We start from the raw sequence: 18,452 nt of genomic DNA on the forward strand, positions 1-18,452 counted from the left end.
TGGATCAGCTGATATTCAGCATTATACCCATTCTGAACGTGACTGGTTGCAAGCAAGAAGCATTGTACAGTAACTTATTGCACGGCCAGTAATAACATGAGTAACTTAATATGGCTTACCATTAGACTTGGGCTACTTTCACATTAGCGTTTTTTGCGGATCCGTCATGGATCAGCAAAAACGCTTCCGTTACAATAATACAACTGCATGCATCTGTCATGAACGGATCCGGTTGTATTATGTCTCCGTTCTGGACCGCTTGTGAAAGCCCTGAACGGATCTCACAAACGGAGAGCCAAAACGCTAGTGTGAAAGTAGCCTTAAAGGTGGGGTCACATTTAGGAATTACATTAGCATATTGGGTCATGTTCACACATGGCGGATTTACTGCAGATATTTTGCTGTGGAATTGCACGGTGAAAATCTGTAGCCTATTACAGTACCAATAGTGATGAGATTTTAGCAAATCTCATCCACGCGCTGCTGAAAAAAATCTGCAGTGTACACTGACACGCGGTGAGGATTTGAAACCCATAGCATGTCAATTTATGCTGCAGATTTCCCACTTTGGGGGAAAATCTAAGTCGCATATAAGTCGTGTGGATTTGTCACAGATTTTTACACTGCAAATGATGTCTCATGTGGACGTACCATTAGGGGAATCTACATGAAAAGAGGACCAGAGTGGAAAGTGGTAATAATAGTTGGAGGACTTGCCCAGTCCTGAACCACACAGGTAACCTAGTCATTTGAACGGGCACCGTGTGAAGGTGGCCATACATGTTACATCACAAGTGCACAAGCTTTTTTTGGTCTGAGGGCCGCATTGTCAAACTGTTCCATTGTTTCAAATGTTTGATTGGCTCACGTTTGCATAGGCCTATTACACAGGCTGATGGAACGTGACTGGGGGAGGAATAATTGCTACAGCAGACATCCCTCTCTAACTCAATTCTACTGATGATCGGCAGTACATCCTGATTACATGGGGAGAGGTGCTGCCGATAATCAGGCATCTTTCATCCTGATAAAAGATGCCAATCAGCCTGCTCGTTTGCTCATTTAGGCTAGAGCTACACGGCAACATCTGTCACCGAAATATCACGCAACATTTTTCATAATGATAGTCAATGGTGTCGCACTGCGGCACGACAGTTGCAAAGAATACATCAAAGTTGGATTTTTGTGTGACTGTCGCAGTATGTCACTTGTCGCAGTGCAACGCCATGGACTATCATTCCAAAAAATGGCACGCGACAACGCTTCGACACATTTTGCAGTGTTCTTGTACCGTTTGTTGCGCGACATGTCGCCGTGTAGCCCTAGCGTTATCTGCAGGGCAGGATTATACGGGCCGATTATCAGGAATGAGCATTCCTATGAACACTTGTTCCCCACTATGCAGTCTAATGGCGGCTTAAGTGGCGACCTATCTATCCCTGCTATGCTGCCTCCTATTGAGCACTTTCCTTCACTGCAGAGGACGGCGCTCATTGGTTATTACCTCCTGTCCCACAGCGATTGGTTAGATCTGTGTGACCGATGCCCTAAAATAACCAGGAAGCACTTAACCTTATTAGCGGGAAAAGCAATCATTGGTTAATCCTTAACAGTTGCAATTTATTTGTTGGACTACCAAAATCATTTTTTATACGACACATAGGGCTTTTTAATATGTTTTAGCAATTTTTTGTTATTTATTTGGGGAAAGGTAATTTTTTTTATATTGCAGCTTCTTATTCTTCAAATATATACAAGCTAAAACCAAAATGCTAATACTAAAAAGTGGATTTCCCTATTTTGTGCTGTTCGTCTTCACATATAATATGTTTAGCTTAGCATGAATGGGCTGATAAAGGCGACAGTTTCAGTTGGCGCTGGCGTTTTTATTTTATTATATATTTATTTTGAGACCTAATATAAATATGTGACACTAACCCTTTTTTTTTTTTGCTCTTTTCCACTGTAACTAAAAGAACCCCCTGTGGGGGCATTGTACACAGACAAAGCTGATCAGCAGCTCTGCTATGCCCGATACACCTGGCGATCACCAAGGAAAGGAAAAGGCACCAGCGGTAATAAACTGCTTATATCTTCACTGACAGCCAGGGACCTGCCCTGCTCCTACTAGACCAGCTATGTACAATGCTGCAGTCAGAGACAGCTGATCGCACAGGCAGATAATCAGCTGTGTCTCTGTCCACAGAACAGGGGGGCAGCAAATCATGGCTGTGCAAGCCACACGCGACCAACGGGACACAGGTTCTACACCCCTTTGTTAGATAATCATTGGTTGAACCCAACAATTTCGGCAGGACCATCTGAAACTTATTCCCCTCTCCATAGAACACATGCATGGTAAGCTGGGACAACTGTGCATGTACTCTAACGGGGGGACAGAGGTTCAGAGGAATAGCTGAATGTTCGGTGTACAGTCAGAGGTATTACTATTTGCCATAAATGTCCAAAATGTGTAGGTCCCACCTCTGGGAGCTGCTCCTATCTTGAAAACTGGGCCACCGAGTTCCAAAAATACCCTTTTAAGCTAGCTTGGCTATTTTAAGAACTTCCATATAAGTGAATAAAGACAGCCAAATATACGCCACCACCTCTCTATTCATGGTGTCTGCAGGTTGGCACCCCATTCTTAAATTAGAAGTTGGTACCAGAGATGGCACTCTATCACACATTTATGGCCATTTATGGCATATGCCGTGGATATGCCATTAATGTCCCAGTTTGGAATATCCCTTTAATGTTTAGTTTCTCTTCTAGTGGTGATCCATGGAAAATAAATGCTAAGTGACTGCTGGCAGTCACAGTAAGGGGACACTTTGTGATCAGCTTACAATCAAGGGACGCTTCTAATAATTAAAGGGAACCTGTCATCAGCTTTATGCTGATCTCACTGAGAGCAGCATAAATTAGTGACAGAAATGCCAATATCACTCATGAGCTTAACCCCTTCAACCCCGGGCCTGTTTTCACCTTCCTGCAAATCTGACATGTGTCACTTTATGTGGTGATAACTTTAAAACGCTTTTACTTATACAGGCCATTCTGAGAAAGTTTTCTCGTCACATATCGTACTTCAAGACAGTGGTAAAACTAAGTAAAAAAAAAAAAAAAAAACATTTTTATTCATAAAAAAATACCAAAATTTATAAAAAATGTTGGAAAATTAGCAAATTTTAAATTTCTCTACTTTTATAATAGATAGTAATACCTTCAAAAATAGTAATTTGGAGGGGGGGGGGGGAGAGAGAGGGGGGGGGAGGGAAGGAGGGATTGTTTGGGTCCCAAGAGATTACGGTTGATTTAAATGCCTGTCATTGTCATTTATTGTCAAAGCATTCATGTAACCATGGACATTCATTTTGCTGACCAATGATAACATTCAACATTCGATAACATTCGATGTTAGATATCATATGTAATGCTTGATTAATTTTGTCAATTTTCTTTGAAAATTCAATAACAATGTTTTTAAAAAAAAAAAAAATATAGTAATTACTTTACTTTCCCCATATGTCTACTTCATGTTTGGATCATTTTGAAAATGACATTTTTTGGGGATGTTACAAGGCTTAGAAGTTTGGAAGCAAATCTTGAAACATTTTGGAAAATTTCCAAAACCCACTTTTTAAGGACCAGTTCAGGTCTGAAGTCACTTTGAGGCTTACATAATAGAAACCACCCAAAAATGACCCCATTTTAGAAACTACACCCCTCAAGGTATACAAAACTGATTTTACAAACTTTGTTAACCCTTTAGGTGTTCCACAAGAATTGATGGAAAATGGAGATGAAATTTCGGAATTTCACTTTTTTGGCAGATTTTACATTTTAATCCATTTTTTTCCAGTAGCAAAGCAAGGGTTAACAGCCAAAAAAAACCTCAATATTTATTACCCTGATTCTGCGGTTTACAGAAACACCCCACATGTGATCGTAAACTGCTGTACGGGCACACGGCAGGGCGCAGAAGGAAAGGAACACCATATGGTTTTTGGAAGGCAAATTTACCTGAACTGGTTTTTAGATGCCATGTCCCATTTGAAGCCCCCCTGATGCACCCCTACAGTAGAAACTCAAAAAAGTGACCACATTTTGGAAACAACGGAATAAGGTGCCAGTTTTATTGGTACTATTTTGGGGTACATATGATTTTTAATTGCTCTATATTAAGTTTTTTGTGATGCAAGGTAACAAAAAAAATGGATGTTTTGGCACAGTTTTTATTTTTTATTTTTACCGCGTTTACCTGAGGGATTAGGTCATGCGACTTTTTTATAGAGCAGATCGTTACGCACGTGGGAATACCTAATATGTCTACTTTTTATTATTTCTTTAAGTTTTACACAATAGCATTTTTGAAATAATGATATTTTAGTGTCTCTATAGTCTGAGAGCCATAGCTTTTTAATTTTTTGACCGATTCTCTTAGGGTCTCATTTTTTGCGGGATGAGGTGACGGTCTGATTGGTACTAATTTGATCACTTGCTGTTGCAATTTTTGTGATGTAATATGACAAAAATGGCATTTTTTTTACGGTGTTCATCTGAGTGGTTAGGTCATATAATATTTTTATAGAGCTAGTTGTTACGGACGTGGCGATACCTAATATGTATATATTTTTTTATGTATTTCACTTTAGCACAATAATAGCAGTTTTGAAACAAAAAAAAAAAATGATTATGTTTTAGTGTCTCCATGTTCTGAGAGCTATATTTTTTATTTTTTTTTGGGCGATTGTCTTAGGTAGGGGCTCATTTTTTGCGGGATGAGGTGACAGTTTTATTGATACCATTTTGGGGGGCATACGCCTTTTTGATCGCTTGGTGTTGCACTTTTTGTGATGTAAAGTGACAAAAATGGCTTTTTTTACACTGTTTATATTTTTTATGGTGTTTATCAAACAGGGTGTATCATGTGATATATTTATAAAGCCGGTCATTACGGACGCGGTGATACCTAATATGTGTGTTGTTTTTTTTTTTTTCAGTTTTTTATTATAAAATAAGGAGAAAGGGGCTTTTTTTTTTCTTTTTTACTTTATACATTTTATTACTTTATTAATTTTATTAAAAACACTTTTTTTTTTACTTTACTTTATTTATGACATTTACTTTTGGGGGCCTGATCCCCTCTGCAATGCATTACAATACATCTGTATTGTAATGCATTGCCTGTTAGATCCACTGAGGCTGGATCTCCTCGGCTCCCGTAGAAGGCAGTTCCCGATGTCGTGCAAGGCATTGGGCAGCCTCTGCACGGCATCGGGCTGCCTTGTGTCGCATCGGGTCCCCGCCACAGCAGCACGGGTACTCAATGCGATTGTTCACCCGACACAAACCTCTTCTATGTCGCGGACTGTGGCATAGAAGGAGTTAATCCGCCGGCATCGGCTTTTAAAGTGATGCCGGCGGATACAGCAGGGGCCCGTCTACCAGGGACTGCCGGGCCCCTGCAGTGATCGCGCGCGCGCGCACACCGCTCCGGTGCCCCCGCGATCACTATGATGTACTATTACGTCAAATTGCGGGAACTCAGTGGTTCCCATGATGTACTAGTACGTCAAAGGTCGGGAAGGGGTTAAAGTAAGTGGTTGCCGAGAACCAGCATCACATACATTGCAGCCCAGGCCTAGAAAAGAGTCAAATCTACCTGAGAAGAGTCCTGGTTATTCCTAATCTCCTGCTCTCTCACCCATCTGCTGATGATTGGCAGTTCTCTCCTAGAGAGAAAGGGAGAAAACTAGATAGAAGACTGTCAGTCATCAGCAGGTGGGCAGGGAGAGCAGGAATTCATGAATAGCCATGACTCTTCTCAGGTGGCCGTGACTCTTTTCCAGGCCCAGTCTGCAATGATTGTGATGTTGGTTCTCGGCAACCACTTACTTTTAACTTATAAATGACAGACCGCTAAAACAACTCACCTGTCTGTACTTTATTCTGCTGTTAGTATGGGCAGCATAAAGTTGATGACAGGTTCCCCTTAAAGGGGTTCTGCAGTTATTTTAAACTGATGATCTATCCTCTGGATAGATCATCAGCATCTGATCGGCGGGGGTCCAACACCCGGGACCCCCGCCGATCAGCTGTTTGAGAAGGCAGTGGCGCTGGCAGAAGTGCCGTGGCCTTCTCGCGGTTTACCACAGGCCCAGTGACGTCACGACTAGCATCACTGGCCTGGGCGGGACTAAGCTCCATTCAAGTGAACAGAGCTTAGCCTCACCCAGGCCAGTGATACTAGTCGTGACGTCACTGGGCCTGCGGTAAACATGAGAAGGCCGTGGCGCTACTGCTAGCGCCACTGCCTTCTCAAACAGTTGATTGGCGCGCATCCTGGGTGTCGGACCCCCGCCGATCAGATGCTGATGATCTATCCAGAGGATAGATTATAATTTCAAAATAACTGTAGAACCCCTTTAAGAATTGTCTAAAGTGAACTCCTTTAAAAGATTGGATATCTAGAGATTCTTTTGGCAATGCTTCCTTGGGAGACTCAGAATGTAATAAAAAGTTTGCAGAAAATTATATAAACCACCTAACCTTTGCCAGAAGACATTGAAGCTGTTTTACTTCACTGTTGGCCTTCAAGAGCTCTTGTCGAAGTTCTAAGCATGTTAGCTCTAGATCCTCTTTGTCCACATGGGCAGATTTCAGCACCTCTTGAGCTGTCAAGTTCTCTGGATTGTTTGTTGCTACTGTTGTGATTTCAGGTACTTTCTGCTTCTCTCCATCTAGCTGAGCTTTCAAACCGTTCATTTCAATTTTGAGACCCTCAATTATGACTTTTTGGTCCTCCACAGCCATTGATGCATTACATTTCTCTTTTCTCTGACTGTCCAACAAATTTTGTAGTTTAGTGATTTCTTCTTTCAGTCGTCTAATCATCACCTGAGCCTCTTGGTGCTCTTTCTCAAGGCTTCTCAGGCTACTTGTTAATTGCTGCTGAATGTTGATCAGCTTTTCTCTTTCAAGCTGAGACTGTTCAACGAGTTCTGTATATTTCTTCTCCATCTCAGCTAACTTACTCGGAACTTGTGCTTCTTCTGTCTTTGACCTTTCTTGTAACAGAGCCATTAGTTTCTCATTTTCCTGACTGAGCTGTTCTGCTCTCTGTCTTTGTTGCTGTAGGGAACTCTCCAGAAAAGCTTTCTCTTCCACTAGTTTCTCACTTTCCATCGTAAGTTCTTGCACCATGAGATTCTGATCAGATAGTTCTTGTAGTGTAGCCTGAAGTTCTTCTGCAGTACTATGCTGATTTTCTTCCATTTTGTGTATCTTTTCAGTCAATGATGCTACAGAAAGGTCACTTATATTATTTGGGGAACTACCACTGGTTGAACATTTAGAGCCCTGGCATGGAATGCTTCCTGAGGAACCAGGTCTAGAAGGGACGTCGGCTATATGCTCAAAATCTGAATCAGGTGATAAAGATGCTTTTGTGACATCACTACTTGAAGAACCTGAAATGTGAAAACCACTTTCTCCTCCAGGAAAGTGACAGCTCTCAGATCCATCGACGAACAGACTCTTAGCCTTAATCCCAAAATTTGCACCTTCTGTGGAAGGAGAAAGGAGGCTGCTATCTGTCCCATTGCTGGTAATAGTATCAGAGAGAGGTGACTTTTCTAAAGAATTTAATTTGTCTTTTAGATCTTTGTTTTCTTGCCTAAGGAAACTGAGCTCCTTTTGGAAAGCTACCGTCTTGTCCTGCAGAGTTTTCAACAATAATTCAGGGTCAGTACCGTGCATTAGATGCATTTCCACTGAGGTGTCCAGCAGGTTCATGATCTCAGGACTAGAACTTTCTTTGTCTTTGCATTTCTGCAGCTCACATTGTAGTTTGCTGATTTCAAAATCCTTTGATTTTGCTTCAGCCAAGAGCTCCTTAACCTGCAGTTCCAATGCAGATTTGTTGTGGGACTCATTTTCTTGTTTAGGTTTTGAAGGTGCGCGGATACTTTTAGGTGTAGGAGTGCCAGGAGATGTAGGACTTGGTAGTGTTTTTTTAGCTGCAAGGTTCTGAGCACGCAAACTTGTTCTGTCTCTTGCTATTTGGGTAGGTAGTTCTCGAGGAGTTGGTATACCAGTCTTTCTAGTTGCTGACAGCCCTAAAAAAAAAGAAGAGTATTATGTTAATATTTAGTATATAAAATGGATATTTTAGCACAAACAAAAGCAGAGTGAACGCTTTTTGTTTACATCCTTCTATACCTTTACCTGCCCAATTTTATACTTATTTATTTTACTGCACCTATATAGCGCTACTATATTCCACAGCTCTTTACAGACATTAGCATCCAACTATCCCCAATGGGGCTCACAATCTAAGTTCCCTATCAGTATGTCTTTAGAGTGTTGGAGGAAACCGGAGTACCCAGAGGAAACCCACGCAAACACCGGGGGAACCTAGGACCCCAGCGCTGCAGGGCACCAGTGCTAACCACTAAGCCACCGTGCTGCCCATTATTTCCCCTGGTAATTCACTATACACTGGACCAAAAAGTAGATCCAAAAATGAAGTTGCAAAAATCAAAAAATTTAAAAAGTAAAAAAATAAAAATAAATAAATATATATATATATATATATATATATATATAAATAAAATGTAAAAATCATTAACCCATTTCCCTTTTTCTTAGAAATTACAATTGTTTTATATTAAAACAGATTGTAAATTTGCCCCTCTGAACATTCCTTAAAGAAGTTATAATGGAAATAATATTGATTTCCTATCGTCAGGATTGGTCCAACTTCTGCTGATCAACAGTTTTTTTTTACAGCAATAAAACGGATCTAAAGCAACCTAACCTAAAGATGGTATTGAGAAGGCAAAAGAGTAGAACGTGCTAAATTTGATCACACTGCATGCACGAGTATGAGAAATTAGGCGATCTTCTGTCTGGTCTCAGTTTATGTTGGCTGATAGCATTGGTAAATCTGCCTTATTATCTTGCATTAAAATGTGGCTACACACATGTATACTGTACTTGTAAGCTAAGGAGAAGCAGTTCAAGGAAAGACAGATATCAAAGTATTTGAATTAAAAAAAATATACAGTATATTTGTTTTAAACAGAATGTAAAACTACCTAAACCTTTAAACCCTTCTGATCAGAATTAAAGTCTTTTCACAGTTTTTATTAACTTGCTTCCTTTTCTTATGCAGAGCGAGTGTAAATCCTTCACCTAGCTGCTGGTACTGCAGAATCTGATATAAATATATTTGCTTCTATTTGCCATCCTTTCTATAATGGTTAGAGAAAACAGCAGGATGATACACATGGCAGATCAGAGTGTGGCGAAGGAGAAAAGCATCCAAGGAGAGCAGCCACAGCTCACACAGGCTGGAGATGGGGAGGAAAGCACATATAAAGTGCTTTGCAGGGTGAAGGCAAGAACATCTCAGACCTCACATCCAGCGTGTATAACTGGGAGAGACAAAGTTTAAAACAAGGAGCAAGCTGCAAACTGAATATCAGGGGGTCTGAAAATTAGTGAAGGGAAGATTGCAGGCTGAGGCTTCATGCAAAATATTTTTTTGCTCACTACTAAAATATGTAAAAATCATTTTTTCCATGTCAAAGGGGTCCATAGCCTTTAAAAACTCATGACCGAAAAAACATTTAAAAAAATTCTGCATATATTAGAAAAAAGCTAGGATCTGGAAAAAAAATGTACACAGAGCGCCTCTGTCTTGGGTTAAACACCCGGTAGACTAAAAAACAAAGCAAGCACTGTTTAGAGAAAGGGAAGATAGCAAAGGACATTCTGACTACAGAGCCGGCAGCCCACTCATACAGGTCAAAGAGCTAGACATCCACAGCTGGAGAATTCAAAGCTAAAAAGCAGAGAAAAGAGCAAGATACACTGGTAATTAAGCCATTATTAAACAAGGGAGGATGGTGTCACACAGTAGACAAATGGCCCTGCATTCTGCTATAATCCTAGCACTATTAATCCCTGTCATGCTTTATTAAGAGCATTTCCAAGCACTTCCCTAGACTTGTACATGTTCAGTTGTTCACTATAGTGAAGCTGATGCAACACCAAACATCCGTCAAGACTATAGTTATATTAATAGAAAGTGGGGGTGTAGTCATTAAAATGGGTTGTATCATCTCAGACATTGGGGGCATATTGCTAGGATCCCAGTGGTGGGACCCGCACCTATCTTTAGAACGGAGCCCGCAAAGTGAAGGAGAGCGCACCCAGAAGTGGGACCTGCACCTATCAGATATTCCCCCAATGACTGGGATAATACAGCCCCTTAATGGATGAGTGACTGCTCCTATTTAGTTTTGTTTTGTTGTTGTTTTTTGCTTGTCAAAAAATACTCATCCTGATGGTATAATTTCTCTAGGATCATGACTAAATTATACATCTTGATTCAGACTAGCGAGCAGTGGCTCCGTGTGACAGCTGCATACAGAGCCCAAAAAAAAAGGATCAGAACCTACAGTACTTTAGACTTTTAGGTCATATCCACAGCATATGTCATAAATGATTAAAAGGAACTAGTCCTACCACTGGAACCAGCAGCTATCACCAGAACGACAGTCCCCCAACCCAGAGAACGAATGGAGAGGTGGACAGTCATGTCACACTTTTGTTTATTTACTTTCTGGGAGTCATGAATGCCCCAAAAGTGACAAAAAAGCCACACTAAGCCAAATATAATCCAAATCTAGGTACATCTTTATTAGTACACCATAAGAATCATAGAAAAAATAACCCCTTCAGGACAGGACAAAGTACCATACAATCTGTTTCACCTCCATGCATAAATAATTCAATAAATACAATCATTACAATATTAAATGGCCTGTATAAAGGGTCACAAGATTTTATGAATTTTTGCATGATTCTTATGATGTACTAATAAAGATGTATCTATATTTGGAATATGTGAATAAGAAAACCGCAAATCCCCAAAAGTCTCATCGGTCTTCAAGGTAGATAATGAAACCTGGTTTTATCGCTGCTGAATATACAGCACTGTCTGCTTGATTTAACAGTTGCCTGAAGAGAGCTTATTGTATGGGGCACAACATTACTCCTGCTGACAGTTACTACACACAGTTTATTTTGTTGTTTGGGTCATTTATTTTGTTATACGTGCTTTTTGTGAAAGATTTAGTCATCTCGGTCACATTTATCTATGTAGTTTCCCAGGAAGTGATTTAATACAGAGCTCAAATACACGTATGTGTGATAACTCAGATCTGTACTTACATCAAGTCCTGCAATGTTTGTAGCTTCACAAATCCATACAATCAGGTGAAGGGAGGTACAGAAAGCACCTATATTGACCCTCACAGGGTTTTCAAAGCACAAGCGTGACGGATTAGGTCCGGATGCGTTCAGGGAAACTCGCACCATTTTGCAAGCAAGTTCAGTCAGTTTTGTCTGCGATTGCGTTCAGTTTTTTCCACATGGGTCCAATGTGTTTTGATGCGTTTTCCACGCATGTGATAAAAAAAACCTGAAGGTTTACAAAGAACATCTCTTAGAAACCATCAGTGAAAAACGCATTGCGTCCGTATTTGCTTGCGGATGCTTGCGTTTTTCACTAAAACCCCATTCACTTCTATGGGGCCAGGGCTGCATGAAAAACGCAGAATATAGAACATGTTGTGTTTTTCACACAACGCAGGAGTGATCCATGAAAAAAACCGCTCAAGTACACAGCCCCATTGAAATTAATGGGTCAAAATTAAGTGCGGGTGCAATACGTTCACTTCACGCATCGCACCCGTGCAGAAAACTCGCTCGTGTTAAAGGGGCCTACGGGTGCAGTTCCCCCGAAGTGCACCAGGGACAGGCCGTCAGGCTGCAGTGCTTCAGGCTCAGAGTATAAGCCATCCCACGGACCCTCCCGGCTGCTGTGAGTGATGGCTGTAGTGGGCTGCAGGATGGGCACTACAGCATCACTTACAGCCAGTGTCGGACTGGGGTGCCTAGGGCCCACCAGTAAAAATTCATTTTGGGGGCCCACTGTAAAGCTACGTACATGCACCTGCTCACACAGTGGATCAGGTCCATGGGGAAAGAGGATGCTGGCTGGCCTGCCTCTGTACCTAGAGGTCTTCTCCACCACGCAATGTGTGTATAATGATAAACTGCATAGTTTGTTAAATAATACCCCCAGGTTTGATACATGCATAGGCTGGAATCTGTATGTAGCGCAGTCATGCTACTGTGCCATGTGCCACTTCTGCAGGGGATGGGGGACTAAGGGCCCACCTTGGTCATGAGCCCACTGAGGGATTCACCTGTTTCCCTTGTGGCTAGTCTCAGCCCCCTTATAGCAGAGAGAAGAGGCTGTGGAGCGGCTCATCACAGATGCGGACCCATTGTCTTGAAAGGGTCTGCGATCCGCAATATACGGCAAAAGATAGAACATGTCCTATATTTTGCAGTGCGGAGGCATGGGCCCAAATGCCTATGGAAGCGCTTTGTAGTGCTTCTGTGGGCTTCCGATCCGTGCCGTATCTTGCGGATTGTGGACCCATTTAAGTCAACGGGTCCGCACCTGTGATACGGGATTCACACGTCTGGTGCCTCTTTATTGTGGACCCACCGTTTGCAGTCCGCAATACGGGCACAGATGGCCTACGGTATGAGCCCTAATACAGTACCAGCTAAGCAGATGAGGTTTTTAATATCTCATGTACAGGGTGGAGAAATTTTCCAGCAGAAACTGACCTGTGGTGTGGTTTTTGAAATCCAAAGCATGTCAATTGTTTGTGAGGAATTTCAGTGCAGAATCAGGGCAAATATGCATCTGCTGATTTTGGTACAGATTTGATATGGAAATGCACCAAAAACCACAATAAAATCTGTATAAAGTACAGTGCCTCAGGGAGAGAGCTATGTCTTACCTCTTATAATTCACTGTTGCTGAATGGTAAGGGTATATGTCTCAATTATAAGGGCTGTTTCACATGAGCGGATGCCGTGCGTGTCATCCGCTGCGTGAAAGAGAGCCAAGCCCCGCTCCAGACAGCAAAGACATGGAGCATTAGCATGACTGATAATGCTCCGTGCCTCTGTGTGATCTTTTTACTACAAAACCACATTGACAACTTTATCTCAGTGTGGTTTTGTAGTAAAAAGATCACACAGAGGCACGGAGCATTATCAATCATGTTAATGCTCCGGGTCTCTGCTGTCCAGAGCGGGGCTTGGCTGTCTTTCACGCAGCGGACGACACGCACGGCATCCGCTCATGTGAAAGAGCCCTAACTAGTATTCTCACAGTAGAAAGAGGCGTTAAAACTAAATACTTTATTAGGTTCAGAATAAAAGCAGAAACCAAACAAAAAAATGGGGATGTGTGTATAAAACCCTTAAAAGGTGAAATAATCAGTCAAACCCTTAATGGCTAAATGACATAAAAAAATAAGACAGAGGACTAGAACATATAGGTCATATCTTTGTAGCGACTTTAAAAGCCACCTTGTCAAATCAAAGCCAATCAAGCGTCAAGTATGCGCAGCGAGCGTCATTTGTTAGACGATACACCGAGGTGACAAAGTGGGAGTCACCCAATCACAGGTGTACCTCGTGCGGACATACACAAAAAACAACCAAAAAAGAAGGGGTAGTATCTATATAACAGGGGAGGATTGGTAAGTGTCCTGCTAAGGCTGAAGTAACTACAGCTCAAAGGGCACTACCACTGATACTGACAAATCGCGTCCATGAATAGCAGCCATACACAGACTGTGACTAACCCTGTGTGTCAATCAACCTCAATCCCTGACTACCCGTCCTTATCTAGCTAGAACTCCCGCACGTAGCGTTTTTAATCACATGAATCATCAGAAGCACTAAATAAAGCACGTGGAGAATGATAGCAGAGAATGCCGCCACACTGGTAGTGTGTGGCAGCGTATCCGGTGCTAGGATGGCCATGAAGCGGCTGCCTAAAAAGCGGGTATAAATAGGAGGAGAACACACCCCCCCAGTGGAGGCAAGACCAGCGTGTGGCCAATGGGAGCACGGAAGGGCGGAATCTTCCGCTCGTTAACCCTCCGGCTGCCAGCAGCCTCACATGAGCCGAGCGTCCTCCATTGAAGAAAGTTCAAGGAGGGGAAAACTAAGGCATGGATTCATTAGTAAAGACAAGGTAACAAATATGGGACAGCACAAAAGTGAACTAAGTTGCATAACAGGAAAAGTAAATGTAAATTGATACAGCACTGTGTCAAAAACATAACACCGCGCAACAATGATTTTGCTACGGGGAGAAAAACATGTGATTTATACTAAAATGAGCGCGCTAATTCCAAATATGAACTCGGAATTTGCCTGACATGTTATACATGTAAAGCATATTCAGTAACAATATTAAAAAGAGGACCTTTCACCTATTATGACAATGTGAACTAAGTATACAGACATGGAGAGCGGCGCCCGGGGATCTCACTGCGCTCACTGCCCTGGGCGCCGCTCCGTTCTCCCGTTATGCCCTCCGGTATCTTCGGTCACAAAGTTATGGTAGGCGTTGTCTACCCTTGTTCTGCTGTAGCGCTGGCCAATCGCATTGCAAAGCTCACAGCCTGGGAGAAAAGAACCTCGCAGGCTGTGATCTCTGCGCTGCGATTGGCCAGCGCTACAGCAGAACAAGGGCTGACTCCGCCTACCATAACTTAGTGACTGAAATCTCTGCCTACTATAACTTACTGAGCGAAGATACCAGAGGGCATAACGGGAGAATGGAGCGGCGCCCAGGGATAATAGTAAGTGCAGTGAGATCCCCGGGCGCCGATCTTCATGTCTGTATAGTTAGTTCACATAATCGGTGAAAGGTCCTCTTTAATGCATCATATTGGAGATATTCCAATGGACATGTCCAGACCTGTCCGGACGCACTCAGGCTGATGTCAGCAGTAAGTATATAAGGCAAGCTGGACACATTTTGATAAAGTGATCTGTTATAGTGCTATCAGTTTTAAAAACTTAAGATGGATAAAAGCAAATGTGTTAACGATCCATACAATTTCTGCTACATATGTGGCAAATAGACTACTTATGATCAGCGCAAGAATCCGAAAAAGCGAGTGCGTCTTGCTTACAAGTATTACTTTGACTAAAATTGGAGATCAAGATAAAAGCTGGGCCCCTCATGTTTGTTGCACTGTGTGTTACTCTGGGCTAACGCAGTGGTTGAATGGTAAAAGGAAAGGAATGGCTTTTGCAGTGCCTATTGTTTGGCATGAGCAGAAAAATCACCATTCGGACTGTTAATTTTGCATGACAAAAATCGCCTGATATTCAAAGAGAGACAAGTCACAAATTGTGTATCCTGACTGAGTCTGCTTTTAAATCAGTACCACACGATTAATAGTATTGGGCCTTGCTCAAGTAAGACTTTTAAACTGAAAAACAAGACTTTTTGAAATTTTGGTATTCTATTACATTTTCATACACTGTTTGCTACGCAAACTTTGATGTAGATCAGGTAATTGTTGGAGTAAAACTCGTTCTGTTCAAAATTATTCAATGCTTTCTAAGTGCTTAATTCATTTAGTCATACTTATGCATAGGAAAATTTCGTGACGTGTTACAACAATTCTGACTTCGGATTTGTGATCCGCACACTCGATTTAGTATAGGACAAATGGTTTTTGCCCAGTAGCAGGCGAAAAGTTTTTTTGTTGTTGTGTGGTGTAAGGCACAATGCTGCAGCTTACCAATTACATGAAAAGAAGATGCAATATTGCAGCATTGTAACAAGGAAAAAAGAAGAAACAATGCTACAAGGTACCAAAATTAATACTCCAAGAGGTTGACTAATCAATAAAACAGGCAAAGGAAATATGATCATTTAAACCCAGGGGGCGGACCGCGCCCAACCTAAAGGTGCACTGTGCCTCTTTTCGGAGGACCCTTTGATCAAAGTCACCTCCCCTCGGAGAACGTTGCACAATTTAAATCCCTTGAAACATGATGGACCGGACATCCCCTGAGTGATGCAGATTAATGTGATGTGCAATTGGTGTATCTGCTTTTTTCCTAATATCATTTAAATGCTTGCCAATTCTGCGACGGAATTCACCGATAGTCTTCCCGACATATTGTAAACCACATGTACAGTCGTGGCCAAAAGTTTTGAGAATGACACAAATATTAGTTTTCACAAAGTTTGCTGCTAAACTGCTTTTAGATCTTTGTTTCAGTTGTTTCTGTGATGTAGTGAAATATAATTACACGCACTTCATACGTTTCAAAGGCTTTTATCGACAATTACATGACATTTATGCAAAGAGTCAGTATTTGCAGTGTTGGCCCTTCTTTTTCAGGACCTCTGCAATTCGACTGGGCATGCTCTCAAATAAACTTCTGGGCCAATTCCTGACTGATAGCAACCCATTCTTTCATAATCACTTCTTGGAGTTTGTCAGAATTAGTGGGTTTTTGTTTGTCCACCCGGCTCTTGAGGATTGACCACAAGTTCTCAATGGGATTAAGATCTGGGGAGTTTCCAGGCCATGGACCCAAAATGTCAACATTTTGGTCCCCGAGTCACTTAGTTATCACTTTTGCCTTATGGCACGGTGCTCCATCGTGCTGGAAAATGCATTGTTCTTCACCAAACTGTTGTTGAATTGTTGGAAGAAGTTGCTGTTGGAGGGTGTTTTGGTACCATTCTTTATTCATGGCTGTGTTTTTGGGCAAAATTGTGAGTGAGCCCACTCCCTTGGATGAGAAGCAACCCCACACATGACTGGTCTCAGGATGCTTTACTGTTGGCATGACACAGGACTGATGGTAGCTCTCACCTTTTCTTCTCCGGACAAGCCTTTCTCCAAATGCCCCAAACAATCGGAAAGAGGCTTCATCGGAGAATATGACTTTGCCCCAGTCCTCAGCAGTCCATTCACCATACTTTCTGCAGAAGATCAATCTGTCCCTGATGTTTTTTTTGGAGAGAAGTGGCTTTTTTGCTGGCCTTCTTGACACCAGGCCATCTTCCAAAAGTCTTCGCCTCACTGTGCGTGCAGATGCGCTCACACCTGCCTGCTGCCATTCCTGAGCAAGCTCTGCACTGGTGGCACTCTGATCCCGCAGCTGAATTCTCTTTAGGAGACGATCCTGGCGCTTGCTGGACTTTCTTGGACGCCATGAAGCCTTCTTAACAAGAATTGAACCTCTTTCCTTGAAGTTCTTGATGATCCTATAAATTGTTGATTGAGGTGCAATCTTAGTAGCCACAATATCCTTGCCTGTGAAGCCATTTTTATGCAACGCAATGATGGCTGCACGCGTTTCTTTGCAGGTCACCATGGTTAACAATGGAAGAACAATGATTTCAAGCATCACCCTCCTTTTAACATGTCAAGTCTGCCATTTTAACCCAATCAGCCTGACATAATGATCTCCAGCCTTGTGCTCGTCAACATTCTGACCTGAGTTAACAAGACGATTACTGAAATGATCTCAGCAGGTCCTTTAATGACAGCAATGAAATGCAGTGGAAAGGTTTTTTTGGGATTAAGTTAATTTTCATGGCAAAGAAGGACTATGCAATTCATCTGATCACTCTTCATAACATTCTTGAGTATATGCAAATTGCTATTATAAAAACTTAAGCAGCAACTTTTCCAATTTCGAATATTTATGTAATTCTCAAAACTTTTGGCCACGACTGTACAGGTGCCCAGATAAACCAGGCCAAATGACCTGCAGTTAACAAAGCATCTGATGTTGAATGACTTAGAGGTGGTTGTGCTGGTAAAAATAGTCCCAAGCTTGATGGAATCACATGCCACACAACCGCTACAGCGGATGGTTCCCTGTGGTAAATTCGCCAACCAGGTACTTGAACGCAGGGTCCGAAAAAAGCTGTGGACCAACCGATTAAGATTATGCCCCCTGCGATACGTAATGGCTGGACGATCACCCAACAGATGCTCAATCTCAGCATCCATTTTTAAAACAAGGTTTGTAAAGGATATTTTTGACCTGTTCATTGGCTGCATCAAATGTTGCTGTCAGGCGAATCTGTTCCTCATCCGTTTGTTTTATTCTCGGATTAAGAAGGGACTCGCGTGTACAGGCAAGCAAATGTTGGTATGCCGACTTGAGCACCCTGCAGGGATAACCACGTCGCAAAAACCTGTTTTCAAGGTTCCTAGCATTGGTTTGAAAATCAGAGATAAAGGAACAATTGCGGCGAACCCTAAGGTATTGCCCCTTAGGTATCCCCTTCTTGAGAGTGAGAGGGTGACAGCTCTCCCAGTGCGAAAAAGGCTTGTGTAGATCTTACTGTCATCAGCCTTCATGATGCTAAAGTCAAGAAAGGTCATTTGAACGGGGTTAATCTAGGATGTGAAGAAAAGGCCACAATAGTTGACATTAAGGGCTTTGATAAAGTTATTGAATTCATCCAGTTGCAGTCCAAAAAATAAGGATGTAATGTGGGAGGCCCA

The 18,452-nt window shown here is 42.0% G+C and overlaps 1 protein-coding gene across 2 annotated transcripts in view; it reads right to left on the reverse strand.

The window, feature by feature from the left end:
• Positions 1 to 18,452, reverse strand: part of SPECC1 (sperm antigen with calponin homology and coiled-coil domains 1) — a 270,775-nt gene that overhangs the window by 174,798 nt on the left and 77,525 nt on the right. For both annotated transcript variants that reach the window (XM_040423377.1, XM_040423378.1), the window contains exon 2: positions 6,556 to 8,123. In XM_040423377.1, coding sequence (XP_040279311.1) covers positions 6,556 to 8,123 — 1,568 coding nt within the window. The remainder of the gene's footprint in view (positions 1 to 6,555; positions 8,124 to 18,452) is intronic.

This window comes from Bufo bufo, chromosome 3, assembly GCF_905171765.1.
Source record: "Bufo bufo chromosome 3, aBufBuf1.1, whole genome shotgun sequence".
Lineage (NCBI taxonomy): Eukaryota > Metazoa > Chordata > Amphibia > Anura > Bufonidae > Bufo > Bufo bufo.